A 27,743-nucleotide genomic window follows, 5' to 3' on the forward strand; every position below is an offset into this window, starting at 1 on the left:
GCAATGAAAGCACATGTTTTCATGCAGACTGCTTAGGATACCTTGCTCTGTCCACGCTGTCCTTTCCAAGGTACCTTTTATTTATAACAACATCATGGTGCCGTCCTCTATTATAAAAAAAAAAAAAAAAGAAAAGAAAAATAGCAGATTGTCTTTTATTCAACCACGTCAGGTGTCCAAGCATCACTTGTGTGCTTGTCCAAGCATCACTTGTGCTTTTAGATATCTGGAGTGAGCTCTTTCTCTGCTTCTTTCTTATTAGCCCAGGCAGCACCACCGGGCTGCAGGGCGGAGATGACACACACAGACTTGGATCGGTTATGCTTCGGTTCCCGGGTCCTCTCTGCRTTCCTCACTGTGAGAAGAGAAAAACAGACCTGTATGAGAAATGCTCTCCTTTGGGGGTCAGCAGTAATGAAGAAATATTGAGAGCTATTGAGATGAATATTTGTTCACTGGGGATGAATTATCCCACTACAAAGATCACATTTCAGTTGTAAAACAGAAGACAAAGATCAGGGTTTGTCTGAAAGAAATAAATAGACAATTTTAACCCCACTTTTAAAGCTGGTTTAAGATAGTCACTATTAGGAACTGTGTGTTCTGCACTGCCAGGAAATGACAATATATATATATATATACATATATATATACAACATATTTCAAAATAAGGACTATCTTAAAACAGATTTTAAAGAAGCAGCTGTAGAATGCAGGTGTCCTAGCAGAGCAGACACAAGTTTGTGTTGTGTCGTTAAGTCTGGATACACACATGATGAGGACAGGAGGGCTGCAGCCTCCTCCAGCCCTCTTGCCAATGCATTTCATGGGGGCTGGGCTGTTCACATGTTCCCCAGGGCACAGTCTTGTGAGAGAGAATATTAAAATATCCCATTCCCAAACGGAGAGGAGGAGAGGGGCTGGTAGGAACCCACAGCAGCACCCACTGGGTTCCCCCTTACCGGTCAAGGAGCGGCACAGCTTTGGCTTTGGGCTGGAGTCCTCCTGTGCTGAGCAGGAGTCATCCTTCTGTGATTAAGAAAGAAAAGTACTTTAAGGCATTTACCAATTGCTAGCAAGTCTGTTAACGGCACTCACGGTTCACAACCAAGCCATTTGCAATCCCCGAGGACCCGGTTGCCATTTGGTTTATTTTTGCCAAGAAAAAAAAAAAAAAAAAAAAAGAATTACTTCTGAAAATAGACTAAATCCATGGCAGGGATTTTGGAGGGGAACTATTTACGGGTGCCAATTTGTTTTGAGTTGACCGCAGAGGTCTGCGCTCTACGAGAGCAACTGGAAAGCAGCAGAKCTGGTGCGAGGAGGACACAGCAGATGAGCACAGGGAAACAAAACCCCCGYGGAGGACAGGGCCATTTCTCACCTTGGCTGTTGATCGCCTTGGCTGCGGGCCAAGCAGGAAGGTAGCGAGCTTGCACTAACGAGCGCTCCGTCCTTTCACTTGMGCGCTAATCTCCATCCTTCAGAAAAACCCCGCTCGCACAATGCTGCCTGAATTGCTCCGTATTTCTGTAAGCTGGGAATAAGGCTCTCATGCAGCTGTGATTTGGCATCTAGGTCCGGGAACCCAGGCTGCCAAATAACTCTGGACACCTCCCAACCTGGTTTTCTGTTTTGTTTTGTTGCGTTTTTCCCCTCCCTTAACGAGGGACCCGATGCCCTCCGTTCATTGTGTGCAGGTTTATTGACTATTTTAATAACAATGGCTTGCAGGCTTGAGCAGCAGTAGCCCGGCTCCCTAGAAAGCCATTCCCAGGGGCATTTAATGATTCTCAGAGCATGCTCCATAAAAGGGCCCGACATAATTACTAAAGGCAGTATGTCATTTACGCACATGGCTTACAGGCAACTCCAAATAAGCTCCTTCTTGGGGAGCGCACTTGTGTTTTGGCAGAGCGAGGCAGTGCTAAGTTGCCTGGCTACAGGTGCACGGATTTTCTGGGTGCTTGGTAGTAAATAGAAGATATCCCAGGTCTCAAAAACCACAATGCCAGGATGCTTTGAGTTGGATCCTTTCCTAAAATAAGAGAGACTGAAAATAAACACRGTTTTGAGCCGGCATGATCCACAGCTACAGGAAGCAAGTAGCTTCCTGCAGGAATGTTGCCCACAGGCTGAGGAAGGTGAACTTTCTGCTGGAAATAGGGAGCCTTGGAGTTAATCCTCTGGGCTACAGTTCAGAGCAGGATTCACCTCTCGGCTTTGCCAGGATTTTTCCGTCTTGTGTAAATCATTTAATCTGTGCTTTTGACTCAAGAGGGATAAAGACTGCTACTTTCTTACTGCTCTGCTCTGCCTTCCCTACTCGGGCTGCAAATTCTCATTGGCAGGGGGTTTCTAACGCTGTGCACGATGCATCTCGCGCTCATCTCAACTCAAAACCTGCACCATCTAAACCTTGACAGCCACCCAGGCTCCGTAGGAAACTCAGGGTGATTTTTCCTGGCAGAAAACAGGCACCCATCCTGCTTTGGGTGCCTGTTCACTCCATTGACTATAGAGATAGCCAGATATCTGACCATCAGACCTGAGCACTGGGCCAGGCCCACTGAGGCTRGTGCATCCGCATGGCAAGACACACTTCCATACGTGCCTTATGCTTCTGTTGATGGATGCAGTGGGAAAAGACAAACTGGCACATAATAAACTATGGGATGAATCTCTCTGAGGTACCACGGCTTCAYGTTCTAATAGAAAAAGGTTAAACAGGTTCACAAAAAAAAAAATCCCTACATGCAGAGTCAGTGAACAGAAAAAGCTGCACTTTTCATGAGTCAAATGGATTTCACAGACATCTGCTCAGCTCACAACACACAACCTTCTTTTCTTCCAAACAGACTAAAGACAGAAGATGCCAAACGSGCATCACCAGCACTGCAGGGTGTACTGTGGCCCTCTGCTTAAAGTTTGTCTCCCAGGCCCTTGTTTTTCAGGTTGCTTTGCAAATATAATTGTAATGCTTCCATCTTGTGGTGAAATGCAGGATAGGAAAATGCCTAGAACAAGACTTTGTTTTTTTTTTCCCGTCTCAAAATCTACAAGGGCAAATTCTTCCCTTTAGAAGTAGGGAAAAATGGAGTATGTGAGTATTAGAAACCCTCCAACACAAACTAGTCATATCTTTYATGGCTACAAGTTAAAAATGGCCTTCATTTATCAGTGACCTAAAATTCTAAATCTCAGTGGTTTATCTTTATCAATATGAAACTGTAAATATTTGGCTACTTTTAATAAACTAAAAGCTACTTTTCTCCATGGTTTTCCTCGTCTTCTCTGAAGGAATTCTGATGTTGCAGCCTGCCCTTGTACAGGATGCAATAGTGGCTTTCTAGTGTCCTGCAACTTTGTGTTAATARCCTGAAGTTCTTTCCAAATGTTCTCCTATGATTTTCAGGTGTCACTTTATTTCTATTTGCAGCTCCTAAAACATTAACAGATAAAACATCAAACACGCAAAACGCATCTGACCTTTCCTTTTAGGAGAAGAGAGCTGTTTAGGAGGGGGGTTAGAATAACTTTTTAAGCTCTCAGTATCTACACTTGCTTTATTTAGACTGCAACAAAGGAAAGCAAGCTGCTGCAAAGGCATGTGATTAGCACTAACGAATGTCTCCTATGAGGCAGCAGTATTACGCATGAAATCAGCATTTCGCATAATACCTAACAGTGTTAGCTGGGTACTGCTGATAAGACGGGGCTGGGAAGGATGCTGCAGTGCTACCAACTACCCCGGGGAGGGGCGGCGAGCCCTGCAGGGCACTCGCTGGTAAATCTCAGCACAAAATCAGTGTCCGTGACYGGGTGTTAGGACAGCTACTCCCTTCAACAGCTTGAGAGACAGCTCTGCCAGTGTCAGTCAGTTTGCTGCCTGATCTGGGGTTTGTTGGGCAAATCCGACTGGTTTTGGTCTTCACAGAAAACTCACATGGATATTCTGTCCTCTGAGGGTTTGCAGAGTAACAGGAGTAATGGTATTCCCAAAGATGCTGCATTTGCTGCAGATGATACTCTATTATCTAATGGGAGCAGCTGGGGAAATCAAAGCAGGAGCTCAAGAGTTAACAATCAAACATCCGTACTCTGAGTATGTAACGCGCACAAAATCAGCACTAGTTTGATGTTTTTCTTTTGAAGTTTAATTATACCAAATGTTCTACAGGAACATGCCATGTTCTTTCCTATCTATTTTGAATTGTAAGTACCAATCAGCATGTAAATGATCAAATTAAATCTTTTAAGTTGTTTGCAAGATCCGGAACACCTTTCTGTGAATGAAGGACTAAGCAGCAGAGGCTTTTGGCACATTACTTCAGCTCTCGGTGGGCTCTTCAATGACTGGCATTTCAACAAAGAAATCAGAGTGGAATAAAGCCTGCAGCGGCGCTGAGCTCTTGTGCTGTCATGGAAAATTACTATCTAAATAAAGAAAAATAAATTATTTCTCTTAAAAAGGTCATTCTGTTCTCCTTAGTGATATACTCTTATACTATACATATTAGAGGCCACAGGGTGCATTTGGACAGTGCTTGAGCCTGCAAAAGCTCTGTCTCGGAGGAGTCGCTGGGCTTTCGGGATGTCCTCATCCCTGCTCCGCAGCTAAACGGCTACTGAACTTTGAGTCTGCGAGCAAAATGCCTGTGGCTTCACTGTGATTCCTCCAGAGTAAAGGTACAGAATGGGAAGAATCACAAAAGCCCATCGAGGCCATGCCTGATGCACCATTTCAGGGCCATTTGTCTTTCCACAGGGAGATTTTTGCCTAGCTTCTTTCACTGCTTTCCAAGGACACCAGCAGAAGACACCCGTTACCAGCCATAGACACTGCCTATGTGCCTCAGTGCGCGGTCAGAGTGAAGTATTTACCGAGTTCCTCTTTTAATTCAGAACATGAAACCACCATGGAATTCTGCCAGTAGCAAATTTGGGCTTAAAGTAGTTCTCTTAGGAATCTGATATGCAACACTTCCTTCTATTTTATTTTCTTCAAGTCTGCCCAGAAATGTAGCTCCTTTGAAAAACAAAAAACCCACCTCCAAAACAAATAAGAAAGCTCCACAGTAAGGCTTCTGTCCTTTCAAAAGATCTAGGGGGAAAGAAAAGGACAGTTTCAAATGTTTACAGTACATCTGGACTTGTGACAAYGGGCGTCCCAGATTCCATTCTTTTATGAAATCTCCCAGAAAAGAAAAACAGAYCTTTAAATCTACAAACCAAAGCTCAATTAATAACAATTGCTCAGTAAATATCTTTCCAAGTACGGATGGAGGCCTGGGCTCAGAAAGGACAGAAGAGTGCTGCCATGTCCAAGATGGGTCATTTGTTTGTCAGGAATTGCTTTTTTTTTTTTTCGCATTTTTTTTTGTCCTCAGTATTTCCTACTCATTTGAATGCAGTTTAGGGTTGAGAGATACTTTATAAAATAAATAAATAAATGAAAGTAACAGGATCTGCCTTTAAAGGGAAATTCTGCCAGCAACAAGCAGGGCTCCTGGCAGCGCTGGTTGCATCTGCTCGTGAGCTCCTCGCGAGGCCGACGCGGGGTGCATCGTGTGTCCCCGCGGTCCCAGGCACCTCCCGCCCTCACTGACCTCCTTGCTGGAGCCCACTGTGTCGTTCTCGCTCAGTTCCATGCGGAGGCTCCTGTGCCGCAGGATGAGGATCTCTTTGGCCTGCTCCGCGGGCTCCGTCTCCCCGGGAAGCGTGTGCCGGTTGTATGCGGGCACCTGCCACRGCAGGAGAGGGCTGTTGAAATCATCGTGTGTCTGAGCAGCACCAGCCAAGAGGCACCACCAGCCCTGGCAGTGCCAGGAAGCAAGGGCTGAAGCAGGGCAGGAAGGGAATCGTGGTTTCCCACCGACCAGGAGCCCGGCCAGAAGGGACTCGGCACAAGATGTTGCTGCTGCCACTTCTTCCATCCGGGACAGACCAACCGTGCTCCCCTCCCGGGGCAGCCTCCTCCACAATCCAGWCTTGATTCCCCATAAAGGACACCAGGACAACCTGCGTGTCACCCCTCTTTCCTCCTGTTCCACAGGTCTTCCGACTACCTGCACCTTCCAGGACCTTTTGGTCCCTCCTAACCACCCAGCCTAGCTACAGAAAGGAACTGATTTGCCTAACTAGTAGAGGTGAGACTGGAGGGAAAAGCTAAAGAAGTAAAATGGAGCTCCGTCAGCAGTGGCATCCCCTGAGCAGCAGCATATTCCCTGCTTCTTTGTGCAAGAATACCTACATGTATAAAAATTCAGTATCTTTGAATAATGAGTCTGAGATGCATCTGTACCAGCCGGGTGAAACACCATCCACATGCAGCTACTCTGGTCAAGGAGTCTTCAGCCAGAGCTGTCTCATACCCTCTGCCCAGTCCTCCAAGATTTTATATTAGCCTCACCTTAACATATAAATCATGTATTAGCATGAACAGGCATAAAAAAAAAAAAAAATGTGCTTCAAAAACCACAAACCAATCAAGTGCATAAAATCTTGCACTAATCTTGCACTAACATCAATGTGAGCTGGGATCAGCCCACTGCTAAATGGGGCTAGGCTGCATCTAGGCCAGAATAAGAGCAAATAGAAGGAAGACCTTCATCTTTTCCCCATACATTTCAATAGTTTTCCTCACAGCCTTGTCTGCTCACTTCTCTCAGCTCAGCAAAATGACAGATCCCTCTGTGGCAACATGTCCCTATCAGTCACATCCCCAAGGATTCGGTGTTTTGTGCTCAGCCCATAAAACAAAGGTTTAGATCAATTTTAAGGATAAGGCTCCATGTTATCACCATGCAAACAGCAATTACACAGCACCAAGGACTGCGCACTSTAAAACCTTAAACAGAGGGATTATTCCTGAGTTTGTCTATAAACAGCAAGTGTTTTAATGCATCACCAGATTTATCAGTTTCATAACAAAACTGCTGARTGACTTTAAAATCTCTGTAGATTAACTATAACTACAGTCTTCCCCATCCCTAGTCTCTGAGACTCTACTCTTTCTTCCAGGCTCTTCCTTTTATCTATAATTCCCATTCTTTCCTTATGGTGTTTATTCATTTCCTTGCTTTAAGACCCTTGTTCTGAGCACACTGACACTCGTTCTGAGCGTCCCTGCACTGAAAGCTCCCCTCTCCCTTCTGTYAGTGCTCTGCATTACATGGACTTTAATGTGCAGTCACATTAAAGAGTGGAAGGCTTTAGTGACCAGCACTAATCAAATCTTTGGCCTGCAGGTAACCAAAAGTTTTGAAACTGCTGCATCTCCTAATCTGATGCTGGTTCATCTCTGTATTCCTCACGTATTGCTTCTTGTGCTGRGTAGAGGTGTCTAAAATACTTCAAGAAATTACAGGCTGACTTGGTGAACATTTCAAAAGCTGTCATGTTACCAAGGGAAATGTGCCAGTGACTTGGAAACTGGATCCTYCTTCACACAGCCAACTGTTCCCTACTCGCACAGAGATCTTGTTGGCAAGCAGGTAAATATTCACCTCTGCTCAGGCTGCTGAAAAACTGGGACAACTTGTGCTACTGGACATCCTAAAAACAGGTGGAGGGAAAATAATCATACCGTTCTCCTTATTCGGAACAGGTTCCTGGCTAGTATTTCCTGTATGTTTTCGAGCACATCTGGATTCAGGATATCCTCTGGTTTTCCATCTGTTGTGACGCTCCTGTGGCTGTTGCTGCAAGGAGAAGCAGAATGCCTCGGTTGAGAAGATATACAGYGGCACAGCAGGCGCATCCCCAAAGCCCCGGGCGGTGTCAGGCGCGGGCGACGGCCAGCAGCGCTTTCAGAGGCCACCATCAGCAGGACAAGCTGGCATGACTGATGGCCAGTTCTTTCAGGCGGAGCTCCCCACACAAGGAGCGCTCGGGATTCGCACCAGAGCTGTGCTGTCCATGTGCTGCCTGGATAAAAGAGGTGCCGGGAGCCACGGGAGAGCAAAAACATTTCAGAGATGACAGGGCTGTTCTGCCGTGCTGATGTTCGACCCTRCTCTCTCAACCTCTGCTCATTTTCTGCATTGTTTCTTCCAGTAAAAGGTTCAAAGTAAAGGTTCAAAGCTATGAAAAGGCAGTGCAAGTGCTGCTTATTTAAAGTGCTGCTTACTTAAAGCAGTGTTTCAGTGTTGCTCTTGCTCAGAGCAATCAGGGGCACCTACAGGTACAAGAACAGCAGCTGTGCTATGGATGCCAGGGGGTTGCTTGTCCACCCGCTCATCCTCCAGCGGCGTTTACTTTGCACCCGCTCAGGCTGCTTTTCCTTCTTATGGAAGGACCAGGCAGGAAAGAGCAGAGGAGACAGGGATGTTTGCATGGTATTTTGTGTATGGGGTGCAACATGTTCCTAGGAGCCACTTTGCAGCCCTTCCACCTTGACTCCAGAGATAAGGAGGTGGGAAATTCACGGAGTCAATACAAATTGTTGTAAGACCTGTTTATCACCTGATAGAAACTGTGTACAAGGACAGGGCTTATGTAAAGATCATTCCTTTGCAGCTCTGAAAGTTAATGCTGCTTTCAGATTTATTTCTTACCTATTCTGTAGGAAGTTACATGGTTACATGGGAGACAAACTGAACATTTACTAAGGTTTCRAATGGTTCTAATACGAAGTTGATCATCCACTTACTGTGTGTCAAGTGATTAGGTACCACTTAAATCTTTCCAGAGAAATTTAAAAATAAATTATTTCTTGGAGAAAATGTTGCAGCTCTCAGTTGTGCCATTCTTTCCCCAAGGGCTAGGATATATTATAAGCTGGAGAAATCGTGTCCCTGGCTTTGGCAAGCAGGAACTCAGCCTCATTAAAGCTGTTTGACCTCTGCAGGTCCGTTCCAACCTTAAGCATTCTCTGATTCTCTGACCCACTATTTCTGCAAACAAGTGAGGCAGGGGGCACTTACAGCAGGGACAGGGGGGACGGCGTGTGGCCCAGCTGCCCGGCTTCGGCCAGCTCGATGGCATGCTTGCGCTCCAGCTTCTCGTAGAGCAGCACGATGCTGGATTTTGGCTGGTCATACTCCCGCAGCAGGAACTTCTGCAGGTACTTGCTGTTGAAATACTCTAGTCTGTTGGAGAAGAACACAAGACGCTTCGGTGCTGATGCTGCAAAGTTCTTTTGCTTGAATGTCACACAGCCTCGCGTCACATTCCCGGGAACCGAAATGGATCTGAGCCAGCCAGCAGGTTAACATTCCACAATGACCCCACACTTGGTTTTATTCTGTTACCTGCCTTCCAAAAACCAACAGCTAAAGAGGTTGGTATAGGCCCTTACCATTTCTGTGCCATAATACACGACCCGAGGTATTAAAACATCTGCAAATGTGATAAGAAGTCCTCAAAGTTTATCATGCACTTTACTAATTGCTGCAAGGAAATACCCTAGCCCAAAGGGAAGCCACACCATTTAGCTATTTAAGCAGCTTCCAGGTTTCTTTCTGATCCATTTCCTTTCGGGTTTGTTTTTTGCTCAAATTCAGCACAGTTCTTGCAATAAATAAATAAATAAATAAATAGATAGATAGATAGATAAATAAATGAATAAATAAATAAATAAATAAATAAATAAATAAATAAATAAATAAAGTTAGTGTCAAATACTGACCTGCAAGTTTGGCTCTTGCTAGCTGTACACCAAGTTACTCAGCCCATGACTGCATCGCAGAGCAGCCTGTGCTCAGAAAGCAGCGTTTTCAGTACCCTCTAGTGGTATTTTACAGAATTGACAGTCTTAAGCAAATCCCTGCTGCATTAGGCAGAATCCTTACTATGAATTTAGGTGAATCTGTGTTACATAGCCAAGTATAATTACCCGGTAGCTTGTCGGCAGTATTTTTTAAGCTCTTTGCCTTATTTTCCAAAGAGTAAAATTCCCCCGCATGTACCATGTACCAGAACTGAATGAAAAGGGAAAATTGCTGACCTGCAGGCCGGGAAGGAGAGAGTCTCCACTGAGATCAGAGCTAGAGCCTCGGCAGGCCGGGCTCGCCTTGCTGCCCAAGGGAAAGCCGCCCGCTCTTCGCCTGCTTTAGGGCCCAAGGATGGGTAAGGCTCAGCTCTCCACAGTGGAAACGTAGGGAACAGAAACCAGACTCATGCTTTTCTACACACGTACACAGCCGTATTTTTGGCAAATCCTTACTTGTCTTTCCAGTAATACTGTCCCCAGTGTCCAGATATATCTTCTATGCCAGCCAGCAAATGATCCAAGAACTAAACAGAAGAGAGGATTTTGCTATACACCAGTTGCACGCATTGCATACAYGATGAACGCAGCCATCAAAAGGCAGCAGACAAAACGTGGGCCATGTGCAGCTAGGTACACACCCCAGCAAACAAGGGCAGGGGCTGTCGGCCCCATTCCCTATTCAGTCTTACACGTGTTTTCCTTGGTTCTGCAGCACAAGAAGTGATTTGGCTGCTTTCTTTCAGGTCTGTGCAAGCAAGGAATAACCACTGAGGGGCACGGATCTGTGCKTTATGATATGTGCAGGTTGGCTGATGGTTTGCACGTCCTGCGTATTTGGGGCTTGGTGAGCAGGCATTGCTCACGCTGTGTGTTTTGAGGGCAGTTTGTCTCAGGAGAAAGCTATCTTCAGCAGATAGATGTAGATAACTTAGGAGAGGAGCTTCCACTGAATAATAACTACTGCATTCCCTCACACATTGCCCGCTGAATAAAATCATTGACCACATGGCATTTTATATAAAAATACTGTCATTGTTTAAAATTACACTAAAAATACCAAACATGCAGGCATGTTGGGCATGGAGGAGCTGCAGACTGGCTGCTGGCGTGTTGTGTACGCTTGATCTTCTCTGTGACTAAGAAAATCTGGAGGAAGCCCCAGAAAGTTCAGAGTTTGGGGGTCTACTAACCTAAGTAGACTACTAACCTAAGGAAGGTTAGTAGTCTACCAACTAAGACCACACTAACCTAAGAAAGGGCTTCCCAAGGTTATTTTGGAGGTGGGTTTCCCATTAGATCTCAGGCTGCAGGACACACATATCTCCCACCTGTGATTTTTGGTTTTGCCCTTTAGTTAGTAGTGGTGGAGGCAGAAGAGATCCCTCTACTAGAGGGTGATTAGTTTCAATCCCAAACACCTTATTCCCACCAATTTAATATATGAGGGGAAATAAGAGGACTAATACATTATTAAAAACCGATCTTATCAAAACCTTGCAGGAGAGGGTGTCTGCAAAGAACTTGTTTGTGATGCCTGTCCATGTTGCACGAGAATCAGACACTACAGATACGCGGCTGAGGCCAAGCCCAGCCTGTTCCCTGCATCCAAACAGGCTCCCGTCTCCCTTGCAAGCACTGGGATGCATCTCCCAGCCACAACAGGAACATAGGAATCAACACTGAATGTCATAAATATTGGGATGAAGAAGGAAATCCAAGGAAGAAGCTTCTTCYGGCTTCCTGAGTGGTTGCTAACTGTCGGCATTGTTACCTTGTCTACTTGACTTAATTGGTACATAGCACTTTTCAGCTCGCATTTCCCAATAAACACCTTTTCAGAGATGATTTAATATTCATACACTACAACAAAAGAAGAAAGTCTTCTCTGCTCGTTATTCAAAAAGCCTCTTCAGCCCATTGAACTGTTCTATTAACCCTAGACAAAGCTCTGTAATACAACCTAATTGTGAGGATGCCAAACATTTTTTTTAAATGTCYTCAGACCTAATGTCTATTTTTAGCTGCCCAAAAAGAAGGCAAAAATATTCTGGAAAAAGAAATACTTACAGAAATAGGACTGGTCATAAATAATTATATTCAGAAGCAGTATTTTTCAGTGTATCACCTCATTAAAACCCCCACGCTGTTGCATCCGACCAGCCTGCAAGGACCTAGGTTGAATGGTGCAAACTCTTCCTGATTTTTCCTTGGTGCATTGGCAGTGCTTGCAGGACATTCAATTAGCTCCCTTTCAGCAATTTAAAGTCTCATCTAGGTGTGAAAAATACCCTGCTTTCTCATGGAGTTGAATCATGCTCTGGAAGAGTCTTCTTTAACTACCAAGGCCACCTTTGGCTGGTGAGAGCAAGGTGAAATGAATTCAACCTGTAGGGTACAGTGCTTCCCTCCAGAATACAGTCTGCCTTGTCCTCCCCACCTCCCTTATTTCTAAATGTTTGCAAAAATAATACAAGCAGAGGGGGGTGACTGATAAAGAGGTGTCTGATCTGCCTCCAACCACTCAGACTTTTTAAGCATAGCTTGCTTTCTCTTTAATACAGCACCTTCTTCATTTGCAAAATGCCCTGGGACAGTTACTAGCTTATGCAAAGATCTCTCTTTTTCTTTTTCAGTGTCACAGGAAGGTTCTGAAGCAGACTGAATATTTGCCCTGCACCTAAAAGGATTTGTGTTTGATCGCTGGGCAGGGTGGTGCTGCACGGTCAAAAAAGCCTCTCTAGAAGCTCTAATCCCTCAACCTACTGCAGTTCAGAGACTGTCACTATTATGCCATGTCCCACCCAACAAAACTGGAACACATTTTGTTTTCCAATCAAAAAAGAAGCTATTTAGATCACCATAGCGATAGCCAATACTTATTTTCAGATTGAAAATTAATTTGCTGTAGATTTCTGCATTATAATAGAGATGCCTGACACACACGTGATAATTTTTTGCAATTTGAAGCTAAAACAAAACTTCACTTCCACTTTCATGTAGATGTTTAACAGCCTCCCTTGCAGTGGGGCCCTTCAAGTTATTCTTTGCCTCTCAGGCCATTCGTGCAGCATTTGAACTGCAGAACAGGCCATGGGGAGACCATTATTTATCAGCCAGATGGTGGTGGGACAGCGCTCTTGTTCAGGCAGTGTCTGTGCAGGTGGTAAAGTGGGCATCTCAGCCTTACGGTCTGTGTTGATCTATTTGGGCTGAACTTGCCCCACGAGAGAGGCTGGACATAAAAAGACCCCTGCAGAGCAGCCCTCCCATGTGTCAGAGGTGTCTTTATTCCTAAAGAGAGAAATATGATGCTCAAATTAAGCAAGAGGATTTTCGCTGGCTGCAGCAGTCCTTAGAGTTTTGCCATGGAAATGCAGAGATGTGATCCAGACATCTGAACACACAAATACTGCAGCTAAGCTGCCCTCACAGCTCCTCAGTTGGCCATTTGGTTGCTCATTTCTGCTTCGGCCCATTTTGTGCTACAAGATTCCTGAATGCTGCTCAAATCTCCTGAATGCTGCTCAAATCTCAGCTTCATTCTTGTTAAATACTGATCATAAATTCAACTAACCCTGTCCCAAAATGAGTTAGCAATTAGTGAACAACTATCACATGGAAGATCCCAACCCCAGTCTCATTTTCCTTCTTTCACCCTTTTCAGAGCAAAGCTGGGGTTAGGTTAGAGTATAAACTTTTGTATGAACCATCACTTTTTTCTGCTTTATTTATACAACACCTAATGCAATGCCAGTCTGACAAGGGTAGTATCAGGTGCTATTCCAATACAAAAATTCAAAATAAACTCTGTAGGACCTGGAAAGAGACTGACGTGCAGAGAATTCAGATCAAATCCACCCAAGTCTGCGAGCAGCAGAGGCCCTCGGGCACACGGTGCCCCAGGAGCTCCGCAGGCTGCGGGCACAGCCCGGTGCCAAGCCCTGGCCACGCACTGATGGGCCAGTCACTTACCCGAATATGAATCTGCTCTCCCACGGTGGGCGCGCTCTCTCTCTTCTTCTTAACATCGAGCAAGTCAACGAGAGGGCGGATGGTCATTCCCTGCAGCACAAACACAGAAATCAGGCGTCCTTCACATCAGGTCTGGCATCATGTGGGCACTTGCACTGAGCTTTTTGGGGCAAAATAAGCAGCATGGATACAAACACCAGCTACTCCAGGCTCTGCAGCAAGAACAGTGACTTCTCTGGCAGAACAAAGTCTGCTTTTTTAGGTAGAATCTCTCTTCAGATCTTTTTATTAGGAAGAAAGTATCTGTGAAGCTTTGACAACTCCGCAAATTCTACTCACTCAACTGTAATCCAAACACTTTGCTCCTGGAGAGCTATGGTAACAGTTTGCCAGGAGGAAAACACATCTGCACAGCTTTTAATATCAGAGTAGGCAGAGGGGGGGAATGTTAAGCTCTCCTAATCCGGCCTCTAATATCTCGAAGACCACAAAAATGCAACCAAACATTTCAAGATCAAGTCTGCGAGTAGTTATTGCTCCAGCCTCCCAGATGCAGAGAGGCCTGAAATGTGCCTGAGGACTTCACAACACYCAACCACCACCCACACTGAAGCGAGCAATGCATTTACCAACTTCTTGGGCATTATGTGTCACAGATTGTCTCTCTAAAGGTCTTCAGCAAGCAGCTAGGTTTACTAGGCAGAGAGTCCTCCTGATGGGAAGGGCCGAGGGAAGAATTCTACTGTCCTCTAAGCCTCACGATGGAACTGCAGAACGCTGCTCTAGTACACTCTTAGTCTTGCTTCTGTATGAAATGATTTTTCTAGGGCATGTTTACAGCAAAAATGATTGAGGTTGATGATTATGATTTCTGAATGTCAAAAGTGTTGGCACAGTGGATAGCTGAATACATTTTTAATTGCAAAAACAATTAATGTGTCATTTTAATTGCTAATAACAATAAAAATGCATCATTATTCAGAATAAACAACATCAATCTAACAAATTTAGAAATAGTAGATATTACAAAAATGAAGTAGAACCAGTGCAGTTTGGTCTCTTGTCCTGACTAGATATCAGCTGTGTTTGTTTTCAGTCTAAAGTGTCATTCTAGATATTTTTTTGATGAGGATTCTCAGATTTACAGACGCCCACACACCTCAGTTTCTTTGTCCCTTCGTCACCTCAGGAATGYCATGGGAATCGCACGCAGCATTTGCAGACCAGCAGAGCGCTGCACACCTGCAGATCTCCTCCAGCTTCAAGAGGGTTCCTTACCCGTGAGGCACCACTTGCCAGCAGGATGTCACACAGCACTAGTGACTGTGCCAAGGCTTGCACAAAGCTTTCCTACTGGTAATTCAGTAGCTAATGGGTACGTGTGGGCACCACGCACAAATCTCTCACAACAATTACATTTCTTAACAATTTCAAAGAGGTCAGAGGCCGCTAGTTTGAAAGAGTGAACCTTAAATGGAGAACATGGTATTTAATTTTTAAACCACACTGAAAGAAGGAACAATGAGGCCCATTTGTGACATTCCAGACAAGCCCACAGCTCTTTTGAGGACTTTCTGCTCTGAGTGGCATCTATCCAGGCCTGTCTGGAACCACTTGACAATTGCTCCGTCAACCTCCTCAAAATTATTAACCAGGCCTGCCCTGGGAAGAGACTTACACAACTGCTTTAGATAGACCAAAATAGCCAGGTTTCCTGGGTTATATAACACACTGATAGATCCTGTATGGCCAAGCCTACCTGCCTACATTTGAGGTCTTCAGCCTGTATAACACAAAKCTTTTCAGATAACATTGTCAGGAGAGCCAAGAAAATGAAGTGGATTTACACTGTCTGAGGTGGCCCCGCTGGCCATGCACCAGTGCACAGGGGCCCAGATGATCCCTCCCACACTTTCTCTCCAGGTTTAACACAGAAAAGCTCTCTCCAAGTCAGTATTAATGCCACTGTGAATATAAAGAAAACTTGTCCAGAATAACAAAGCAAACCAAACGCAGCCCACTAACCAAAGAAGTTGCTTTGTCGCCAGTATTTCCACTTGTTCTTTCCACCCAAAGAGAAAAGCGACATCAAGGGCACCTGGATATTAAAGAYTCACTCCTCAATCCTGCATCCACTGACGTGGCTGGTAGCAGTGCCATTCACTTCCGAAGCTGCTCAGRCTGATTTAAAAAACCCAAATTCCTACAAGTTTCCCTTAATATCTGCACATATCATTTTTACTAATTTTTTAATGCAGAAAGCTCCTTTTCTGATGCAGCTTTTAAGCAAGTTGACATATTTTTATCCTTGTGGTGGTCCGGGCTACACAATGCTGCAGGTATCTGGAATCCGAGCGCAGGCTGCCTTTACAGAGGCTGTGTCGCTAGTGAATGGCCGCGGGTCACGGGGTCGGCCCGTTGACACGTACCCATGGGGGATGCTCTTTAACTCTCACCCTTCAGCATGGAGATGACATCACCAGTGGAGCTTTGAGGTTACACAAAAGCCCTTTCCCAGTCCTGGGAAGGATTTTCCGAAGCTTCCGCAGAATGGAGCTGCTGCCTTAGAACAACCTTTGTCTGGGACTCAAGAGCGGCTCTGCATGAACGGACGTGCCTAGTGACCGTATCTTTTCAATTTCTGACCCACATTTGCATCTTAAAACTTGTCAGCCTCCACCTAACTACGCTCTCCCTACCCCCTGGCCCCTGCTCAYGTCTTTCAGTCTGCAACAAGAGACCTGCAAACTGCCCTGTCCAGCTGCCCTATGCCGCTCGGCTCTTGGCACATCACCCTCAATATTGATTTTTGCAGCTAATAACTTGGATTAGGAGGATGTGGAGAAGTTCCGCTGCATAGAGTCAGTCCCAGAATAAATCTCTGCTCCCTCCGCATGGCCTGAGTCACAACCGATAGACCACAGGGTTCAACGGAGGCCAAGTGGAAGGAATTCGTTGTCGCAGGGTGTCGCTCAGCCATGAGGCCACTTTGCAGCTGTCACCGTGACCTCAAGTCTTCTGAAGCCCCAACAGCTGCTTCATACCTTCTGTCTGATGGCAGGAGAGCGGGCTGAGGGGTGCGAGGAGGAGGAGGGCAGGCCCTGGGTCAATGAATCTGCATGGACCTTGTGCACTTGAGTGAAGGAAGCTCCCATGGAGCTTTTCTAAATGCCATTATTCCATACACACCACCCACTCGCTCGCTTCATCTCCCGTGGTGACCTGCTTAGTCCGCTCCGTCTGCGTTGCAGGAGGGGAGAGGATCAGTCACCATTTTGTACCTCCCATAATCACTCAGTCTGAAGGAAAAAAAAAATGACCTAACTGCATGATTTTGAGGACGTCTTGCTCTTTTCTGGGTCAGATGACTGTCATCTTTAATCCAACCCTCATTTGAACCTGGCCCTGGCAGAATTTGGGAGGTGAAATAAAGCACCGGAGCAGCTCTGGAAGGGGCGCTGCCATTACAGCCTCGCTGCTGCTTTGGGTGCAGGGTTAGCAAGGCAGGCAACAGCAGAGAAACGGATCTAAAACCTCTAGCTCGTGGAAATGCCCAGGAAGGTTTTTACCACTAGATGTCACGGCAATGCTGAGAGCTGCGTCTGGGCTCTGCGCACTTCCCAGTGAACAGCACCGGCGGGTTCGGGGGGGGTTTCTTGTGACAAAATAATTCCTTCAAATCTCAGGCTGTTCCTAAAGGAGAGAAAACCTTCCACTTCCACAGAGCTGGAGGCAGCTTAATTAAGAATCAGTTATAAATAAAAGTAAGCTATTAGTAATGAGAATGCTACCAGTGAAACAACTGGAATTTATTCACAAGAAAACTCCAAGATGGAAAAACTTTGAAGGTAACTTATGCAAACTTCCTGTTGGGGCCCATTTTAGCAAAACTGACATTTATTCCTGTTGAGAGTTCCAGGATTCTCCCGCCAGACTGAAGCTAAACCTGCTGCTTTATCAATAGAAAGAGCAATAGGACAGGTACAAGCTTCAGTTCACTGCAAGCCCATGGCCAATGTCCCATTAAAACAAAACAAAACAGGATAAAAGTTGATTTTGAACCTTGTTTTGCCCTGTTTATGGTATCTCTTGTCTTTTAGGAGAAGGGACAGTACAGCCTGGGTCCCTTTGCACAATGAAGTGTGGGCAGGATTCAGRAACAGCATCTCCCAGATGCTCCCCAAGAGCAGGTGAAGCTGCACATGGTCCCATGGCATCGTCACTGGACTGAGCTCTGCAAAAATACCCGCCGTAGAAAGAAAAAAAAAAAAATTCCCTCTCCCTACCCTGGCAGTGGGGAGCAGGTCCAAGGTTATGCCATGACAGAGGGAGGCTGCACTCACTTGCAGAAGTTTTTGCACGAGGTGGTAAACAGATCAACGTTCACTGGGGCAGAAAGTAAAAGCAGGAAGCAACAGGCCTTAATGAATTAGTTGTAAAAGAAAATTCAGAGGCAAATAAACAATAAATAACATAGGCTAAGATTACATTTGCTTCTGATTTTGCTCACTTTTATAACGATTAACACACCCCTTTTTTTTTCCCCCCCACTGGAAGAGTTAAAGTTATCCCCTTCCTTCTGAGTCATCACGAAACAGCTACAGCTGCTTTGCTGCACGAGCATGAGAACATCTCAGAYATATATACAAAACATTTTCATAAGCAGCTAGTGATTACGGTTGCTTCAGCTGCTGGATGAAAATGGGACTCACAGGAGGAGACTCAAAATTAGACCCCTTAAACTGTCCCTCTCCGAAATGCCATATCTGAGATGACAAAAACCACAAGCCACTCTTAAAATGCTCGCTGTCCATGTTCAGACTCTTAACATCTTCCAGCTTCTCCCCTTTGGAACTGTGAAGCCTGACCTTCCCAGCCTGGCTCAGGCAGGGTTTTACTTTATAACTCATTTCACAAGGCCTGCAATAACAGGGGGCTCTATATGTCTATATGTCAAGCTCTATCTGTAGAGTTCAGAGTTTACAAAACATGTACAGGTATCGCTTCAGAGTGGAAATCTAGGCCAGCATCGTTTTGCAAATTTTTACCATTTCTATCCCAACAAGGTTGGGCCAGATGAAAGATGGGACTTGTTATCAAGGAAAACACTACAGTAGATGTTACAAACCAATAACTATTAAATCAACATCACATCACAGTCATTCCCTACATCTGCTGGTGACATTTTCATACTGAGAGTATTTTTTACCTGAACAAACACAGTGAAGAGGATGACAACAGTTGTTGCTGCGATRAAGAGCTTCTTTCTATGAAAGTCAGGAAGCAAGAAAACCAAGGAGAAACAGATTGCACCTCGGAGACCCCCATATGCTATAATGAATTGGTCTTTGCCAGTCACGGTGTTGACATGAAATCTGTTCACAAAGAAAGTCAGAACAAGAACCCCTGAAAAGCAGGAAAGAAGATGGAAACTGATTAAAATATAAATTAGATAAAACTCTTTAAAGAATGATGTATTTACAATAAAAATATATTGTGAGACAACAAACAGTTGTTGCACAACTATAAAATTTGAAGTAACTCATCTTGCAGCAACTTCTCTTGGCTTTTTTTTTTTTTTGGCCTTGTGCCCATCATAGCCCTGTTATGAAACTGGAGCTGCCTTTAAAACAGCTCTGAACTCTACAAAGGGTTTTAGTATTAATCCTCTCCCATGACCAAGAGTCCCCAGAAAATAGAGCTTGCCTTTGAGTAAGTGCTAAGCAGCTCAACATTGAACCATCAATAACTATTGGCAGCATAAGACAAATTAGCACATAGATTTCAATATTAGTTAATTAAAAGTCTTTAGGGCAACTCTTATGGTCATGTGCCAACCCAAGCATTGCATTGACTAGTGTAATGATATAGTTAAAGATTCTGAGGATGGAATTGAAATATTAATTGATTTATTCTAAACAGTGAAGGATTGGGTTGGTTAATTACAAATACTGTCTTGAGACAAACCATCAATAATAATTTAGTTATGTTCCCATTTTGAAGTTTCCAAGCAATAGCCAAGACACTTGATAAATATTCTACCTGCATGAATATTGCCTCTACAGGAATTTTTCACTCATCAAGTGTTATACTGTGCAAATTTTAGACTATATAAGATGATACAGCAACTGATGTTGTTTATAATCTTTGCAAACACATAAACATATGAATAAAGCTAAAGAAAGTCAAAGAGGGAGCTAGTGATGTGACAATACCCATTTGTCAGACATCTGCTTATATAACTAACACTTGGCCGTTTGCTTCAGAGCTCCCTAGAACCTGTTTTAATGAGAATTTACCTGAATGGAGTCAAAGGACACTGTGCAAGGGAGATGAAATTTGTAAGTGGTATCTGATCTTAATATCAACTGATATGATAAACATTTCACTTTCTGAAGATTCATGGTCATTTTGAGAGCTGAGAACACAGATTGTCATTGACTTTTGCTATGAATTAGTTCAACCTACATCATTATTGATTTTCTAAAGAGTGTTTGTTTGTAAAGGGTCATTGAAGAAATAAATTTCAAAAGAATATCACATAGGTAATATACATATCAGACACCTTCCCACATAGTAAAACTAAAAATAACCAAACTTCAATCATACAGGAGATCAGTTTAAAGAATATAAAAAATCTGTGGATGCTCAAAAATAGTGAACTCAATTAACTGAACCTGGCAATACTTCCCAGTCCTTGGAATACTGTGGAACTGTTGCCAAGGAGAACAGATGTTGTGAAATAGTTCAGTTTCAGGGTTCTTGGTAACTTAGCTCAAACAAATGCTGTGTAGTAACATAATCCATGGAGAAACAGGAGCCAAATGGAACCACCACATCACACCCAAATATTCTAACGAGGAAGGAAAGGCTGGTAACAGGTAGGTTTCCTAGACCTAACCACGTGCCTCAAATCAGAGCTTCAGCTCTTGCAAGTGCAGGCAGCGCCGCTGATGCAATGGGGAAAAATATCTACTTGAGTKGATACCCTGGCCTTTGTCTTAACTGAATCCTTCTTCATAAATTATTTGCATTCCCTACACTAATTCAATGAGAATTTACCCCTGAGCATTTTTTACCCCTGATCTGTGATCCGTTGCTGGCAAGAATAATCTGCAAATCCTCACAGGGGAKAAAAGGAGCCAGTGTCAGCTATGAAGCATCACCCCCCTTTACCCACAAAATGTGAAATCTAAGCTCTAGTCCACACCAAGAGGTTCTGGACTACAACCAACAAAGGGCTAAGGTGCAACTTAGGCACTAAAACCAGAACCTGCAGCCAGAARGTCCTCCAGGTTGGAGGAAAGCTCCATGGATGTCACATTTCTGGAGGTGGCTGTGAGCACGTTGGGTTCCAGCGTGGCCAGGACTGAGCAGGTCGGTGCCCGGGCCCCTCCACCACCACCTCGGCCATGGGGACACCCAGCCCATCCTGACGGCCTTTCACAGAAGTTTGATAAGAGGCTCGGTAGATGAGGGAAGCCCTACACTGGAGATGATTTGCAGCCCTGGTTTATGAGCCCTACTCATTTTGAGCGTACAGAATGTTTTCTTCCCTGGCTGTAGCCCTYGTGAGCCCTTCTCAGACAAGGTGCTGTGCAATTAGAGAACGTGCACAGAATAGCAATGTTTAGAGAGCTGGAGGATTTTGCTAAGTGCTTTTCTAACGTTAACATTAAYGTTCCTTACCTCTTGCAATACAGAGGTTTCAAACTAAGAGAGTCAAAAATAACTCAAAACTTTGCTTTTTACGCAAATGTTTTACCATTAAGCATATTTTTTCCTCTGGTAATAAACCACTTGTATGTATGCACAGCTGACTAATAAGCGTGCTTCCAAGTGCATTTATGGTACACAGTCATTAAAACAAATCCTGGCATGTATTAACAGCTAATAAAACACATTCTGCTGCATCTTGTTTATCATGGTCTATCCTATTTAAGCAATTGCTTGAGATGCCTATCAAATTTGAGTTCAAGTAAATTATCACTTGGTTTGACGTGGTGGCTTGTAAACATAAATCCCTTTGAATGTGTTTTTCTGTCAGATTCCTTGCCAAAATGTATGCTCTGTTTTATCTGTGGATATATAGTTGATTTATAAAAATATCAATAAATGAGAAGAATAGCAAAGGAAGAACATAGCAAAATAGTACATTATGGAGTTCAGCTCTCTCAGCTTGTCCTTTGATAAAATCTTTATAAATGATTAAACACAGTATTAACTTCAGTGAACTGAGTCACTCTTCACTCACRGGCATCACTAACTGCACCTGGCGAATGGCAAATCAGCCTTGTGAACACCAAATCAATGTGAGATACAGATTCACAGAAGGGTTGAGGTTGGAAGGAACCCCTAGGGATCACCGAGTCCAACCCCCTGCTCCAACAGGGACACCGAGAGTACCCGGTCGTATCCACATGGGTTTGGGAGATCTCCAGAGTGGGAACCTCCACAGCCTCCCTGTGCAGCCTGTTCCAGGGCTCCGTCACCCTCACAGCAAAGAAGTTYCTCCTCACATGGAGATGGAACTGCCTGTGTGTCAACTTGTACCCATTGCCCCTTGTCCTRTCATGGGCCACCACCGAGAAGAGTTTGGCCCCTCCCTACATTCTCCCCTCAGGTACTTAGACATAGTGATCAGATCCCCTCTAAGTCTTCTCCAGGCTAAACAGGCCCCACTCGCCTAAGTCTCTCCTCGTACGACAGATATTCCAGTCCCTTCATCATTGTTGCTCTGCGTTGGACCCTCTCRAGAAGCTCCACGTCCCTCTYGTCCTGGGGAGCCCAGAGCTGCCCCCAATGCTCCAAGTGCAGYCTCACAGGAGCGGAGCAGAGGGGCAGGATCCCCTCCCTTGACCTGCTGGCAACGTCCTCCTGATGTGGCCAGGAGCCCATTGGCCTCCTTGGCCAGGAGGTCACTGCTGCCTCATGGTTGATTTGGTGTCAATCAGGACTCCCAGATCAACAACCAGAGACAAAAGGAAARTAGTGCATCTGTTTTTCTGGAAGCCTAGAATACTGTGGGACCTGGAGTGATATTTTCATAGTGAATTATATCAAGACGACAGCCCCCTTGCTCTTCAAGATCAAATACCAGTTTATCTCATCAAATATGAAAATGCAGGAAGACTATCACATTTTCCATGCCAAGAGAGGAAAAAATGAGACATAAGATAAGAAAACAGAAGGAATTATCTCATTAATCAGAAACCAGAAATAAAAGTCATATTCTGAATTGCAGAATGTCAGTACTCTTCAAAGCCCCCCTGCTCCCAGCCATTCTCTCACTTAATGAAATTATGTGTTTCATTTGCAGAAATAAAAATCCATTTTTCACCATACCTAGTGCTCTCCAAATGAGACAGAAAATGACAGTGAAGAAAATATATGGCCAGTTCCACTCATGGTTTTCTCCAATGGTGGAAACCCCGAGGAAGATGAAGATGAGCGTATCACTGACACTGCTCCACATCTTCATGAAGTACTTGATTGTGGTGTGGGATTTCAGAGAGATGTTGGCCTCCACATACCGTTTCATGCCCATAGCACAAGCAATGATGCTGTGAAAATGAAAATGAAACAATTAGTTTTTCCACACAGGCACACAAAATTGACAGTCCTTAGGAAAAAAATGCCTATTCCTGTGTAAATTACAGTGTCACTACACTCAGTACATCTTACTTCCTCATGTATATCCAAGGTCACTTCAGAACAGTGTTACACCAATTAAAACTTCTGCCTTGTAATTTCTCATGGATAATTGGTTCTTCAAGTTACAGGACACGTGGCTAACCTGCCTCATCAGCCTTTCAAATCAATACTCTTTCAGTCTAGCAACCTCAGAAGGTCAAAACCATTTAGTACTCAGTGTCGAAGCTCCGTTTTTCAACACAATATGTTGCTCTAAACATCAAACCACCACGGACAAAAGGAACTGGTTTCTGAGAGCTGATTTCCAGTGCAGTTTGGCACATATTGCTCTTCCAYGAAAGGCCTGGCTTCCTTCTAATGTAGAACATTGCAAATCCAGCCAAACCCACTGAATTCTCTAGCATAAAACCAGTGTAGAACTGGTGGGACAACATATTTCTTCAATACCTCCTATAAGGAAAACCTATGCCAAGCCTGGATAACTTGACAAAATTTGGGGCTCAGGATGTGTAAAAGCTTGGATATGTTTTCACTTCTGCTTCAAAACAGCAGGAATCAGCCAGGAAACTTGAGGCAGGAAAGGAAGATCATACCTGTCCCTCCATTTTCACTATCAAAGTGCAGGGCAGAATTCAAGCTCAAGTGCAGAGGGAAATAAAAAAACTTCCATGAGAAAAGTTTCATCAGCTGTTCTAGTTACAGGACCAAAGTTACATTTTTTTTGACCAATATTGTTGTTAGATCAAAACTTTTCTAGATCAAATTGATTGCAGGCAAAATTCACAAGCTGAACACAAATATCTCTTAAAAAGAAGGCTCTGAGCCATAATTATTCATCTTGTTGAAATGTCTGYCTGTCTGGTTACTGTCCTGACTGATATTTTCAGCAAATATAGCCAGAACGCTTTCCTTGGCAATGAGGTTCATGGACGTACTTACGCCACAATGCCAGAAAGGTGAAACATTTCTGCTGTGAGATAGGAGAGATAACTGTACAGGAAGACAAAGAGCGGTTCAATGACACGGATAGTCTTGGTAAAGCGCGTGGTAAAGGCAGAAATCATCCCAAAAGCCAGACCAACTAAAATGCCTCCTATGCCAACCACAAAGAATTTCCCAACTCCAGCCAAAACATCCATAGTTTTGATGGCTGGCATTTCACAGAAAGACCTAAACAGCTTGTAGAGTACCTGGATGAGAAATGAGAGAGAGAGAGAGAGAGGAACAAGAGCCATTAACCAGGCATTCCCACACACAGCAGTAACATTAAAATACGTTGCTGACATTTCTGTGAGTTCAGAAGTCTCTATTCTTCCCTGGAGAGCAGGTGCCTAACAAGTGGGTGCTGTAGCACTCAAATAACACTTTTATCTCCAGACTTATGTGCCAGATCCTCAGATCTATGGCAAGGGAAGACAGTTGTTCACCCAGATGTTTTTCAGAGCTGGAGGGCAGACACCTGGGCAAGGAGTCCTCYCCCAGAAGAGGCCCTTTCCCTCTGCAGAGCCCAGGTCCCACCTCTCAACAYAAGACAATCCTTCCTTGGACATTAAATACTGAAAATAAAAGCTAGTCCTTACCACAGTCACTGCATCATTCAGCAGCGATTCACCAAAGACCAAAATGTGCAGCTTTTCATTGACATGTATCTCTTCAAACACAGCTAACACTGCTACAGGATCCACAGCAGCTATGAGACTGCCAAACAAGAGGTTATGGAGCAACGACACGTCCTGCAGCTGAAAAGATTTCACTTGGCAGATCCCATACAGTGAAAAGCCGATCCCAAACACGTTCCATATCGTTCCCACAACAGCATACAGGAGAATAGTGCCAATATTCTCAAAAAAGGGACGGCTGGGCATGAAATATCCTGCATCAAGGACGATAGGTGGCAACAGGTAGAGGAAAAAGATATCACTGTCCATAACCGGTGGGGATTTGTCATTTAAGCCATAGATGATTCCACCCATAATGAGTCCTACAAATACCAATAAACAGCTTTCCGGAACAACAGAAGGCAGCTTGTTATAGAGATGAAACCCTGAAAAGAGATCAAGAGAAATATTCCTTATTATCTCATCAGCCAAACCTAAACATCTCCAGGTCCTTATTTGGATGAGGAAACATTTCATGCTATGATATTCAGAAAGTTGCCTTTTGGCTTATAAGTGATAATACAGTAATAATAATAAATTATTAGTAGTACATAAACATACATTCACAGACCTTAAGTCTCAGAGAAAAATTCCCCCAAAGATATTTCTCTTTYGCTTGCATGCCAGACAGCTTTGAACTCTAAAGACAAAACCTTTCTTTGGTTCCCTTAGTAGAGAGTATTTCAGGAAAGGGCTCCCCTTCCCAGCCCCATTCCTTTCCACAGTGTTTGGATTTCTGGAGAACAAGCGAAACAGGAGCTGCTTTTCCCTATGGGGAACTGCTGAGGCAAAGGCTGCCCTTGCCCTCCTTGACCCCATGGAGAACCTTGTCCTCACCACCCTCTCCAGATTTTGTGCCTTACCTATTTTGGCCAAAGACGCAAGCATGATCCAGAGCGTGATTTCAAAGGGGACTTGGACATGCTGGTAATCCACGGAGAAAAACGCATGCTCCAAGGATTCGTTCCCCTGGCCTTCCTCMGCATCCCAGCTGGTGTTCTCGGGAAGAGCATCTTCCTCCAGCACCTGGGAGCCTGACAGGTCTCCAGCACTGGCGGCCTGGAGGAAGAGYGCGAGCAAGGGCCCGACGAGGCAGCCCGGGCTCTGCCTCCCCATCCCGGGCACTCTCCGCTCGGGAATGTCGCTGGTTGCTCCCCGACCCGCGACTCCTGCTGCTGCGCACGGCAGCGGAAGCGTTGCTGCCTGCAGCACCCGCTGAGCTGCTGCAAAGACTGGAGCAACCGCTCAGCCTCGCAGGGACTCTCCTCCCCAGCCCATTAGTTTCCAGCTGGGAAACCCTCCTGGAAAGTCTCACCSTTTCGGTATGAAGTGCCCAAACAAGAGGCTTCTCTTCAGGGGCTTCCTTGAGGAAATGTCTCGTGCAGCTGTGGTCAGATACCCCACCTGGAAGAAAAATAAACCTGCTTCTGCTCTGGTCCCACATCAAACAGCTCCATCCAGAGCTTGGTCAGCGTAACCCTGTCCCTAAGGAGAGAGCACATGGCAGCAATGTTACTGATAGTCACATCTGCCACTTGGAAATCAAGCAAAGCAACCAGCTTGCTTGTGCTAAGTGCAAAACCACAGTGCTGGGCTGCAGGAAGGTCTCGTGCTGGAACAATRCATTTCAATAGCTGTTTAAAGCTCCTGTCTGCACTGAGAGCTGTCAGGAATAACTGAATCTCTCCTTTCTTCACTGCTCAAAAAGAGCCCCCAAAAGTCAAGAGAACTTGCTTGCAAAAGTCTGACAGAGAGGCAAAATGCACAGCAAGACAGGTAACAGCAAATCTGTAAGATACCTCTGACTAGGAAGAGCTTCTGATTATGTCACAGGATGCAAAACTTTTTGGCCTTAAGGATTCTTTAAAGTCTCTAAATACCACCTTTTACATAAAACTGAATTTTAAATGAGAAATTCCTCTATTATTGAGTTTTATTTGGGTTAGTGATGCTTCACCAGGGATGAATTCAGGCCAAAAGAACATTGTAATTAAAATACAGAGGCCCCAGGCTGCTGTAGACTAATCAATGGCCTATTTTTTCTCTTCAGCTGGCTAAATGACACCAAACTTGGGCTGCCAATAACATGCTGGTGGCCCATTTTTCTCCTATAAAGTCACGACCAACATATCCTGCATTTGTCAACATCAGACAAACTCCCTGTTTCTGGGCTGACTTGTAAAGCAGGAGGACAAAAATCCCTCGAGGATGGGAGAGATGCAGGGATACGTTCTCAGGGCGATTTCTTGGTACTTCACCACAGTTAACTTGACTTTATAAAATGCCTTTACCAGACTTGCTTACTTTAAAACACAGAAACATTCTCCAATTAAAACTGTCTTCTAGMCAACTAAGATTCTGTTTTCTATAATTCAATCCATAGAGTTGGTCATGGGGAAAGGGGAGGTACCAGGTCCCTTGTTACTCTGAAAGAATGATATTTAGGTGAATATCTACTGTCCCTTCAGCAGGGAGCAGAAAGCTTCTCAGGAGGGGTTTGTGAAGGGGTGTGAGCAGAAGCTGTGCAGTGAGAAGGACACTGAGACAGCAGTTTTAGGAAACATGTTAAAATTCTGGGTTCGGTGGAATTTCTTCATCAGTGAATCTGTTCCTCTTGTGCTCTACTCCTTCCTGTGACGATGGCTGCAACCCTGCATCAAGCTCCATGCTGGCGGAACAATGGATTCATATCCCTATAAATGCACACTCACACAAGTGCAGCACTGGAGTTGCTCTGCACGAAC

At 44.6% G+C, this 27,743-nt stretch overlaps 1 protein-coding gene across 1 annotated transcript; it reads right to left on the reverse strand.

Moving 5' to 3' along the window:
* Positions 1-218: 218 nt before the first annotated feature.
* Positions 219-26,115, reverse strand: LOC112960392 (sodium/hydrogen exchanger 2-like). Its single transcript, XM_026054630.1, has 12 exons — positions 25,863-26,115; positions 24,922-25,385; positions 24,281-24,531; positions 23,033-23,250; positions 18,897-19,093; positions 13,688-13,777; positions 10,169-10,239; positions 8,928-9,092; positions 7,589-7,703; positions 5,610-5,744; positions 963-1,029; positions 219-355 (listed from the first exon to the last, which is right to left on the reverse strand). The coding sequence occupies exons 1-12, from the start codon at positions 26,113-26,115 to the stop codon at positions 219-221; spliced, it is 2,163 nt and encodes a 720-aa protein (XP_025910415.1).
* Positions 26,116-27,743: the final 1,628 nt, after the last annotated feature.

The sequence above is a fragment of the Nothoprocta perdicaria genome, unplaced genomic scaffold (genome assembly GCF_003342845.1).
Source record: "Nothoprocta perdicaria isolate Ctin4 unplaced genomic scaffold, notPer1 scaffold_124, whole genome shotgun sequence".
Lineage (NCBI taxonomy): Eukaryota > Metazoa > Chordata > Aves > Tinamiformes > Tinamidae > Nothoprocta > Nothoprocta perdicaria.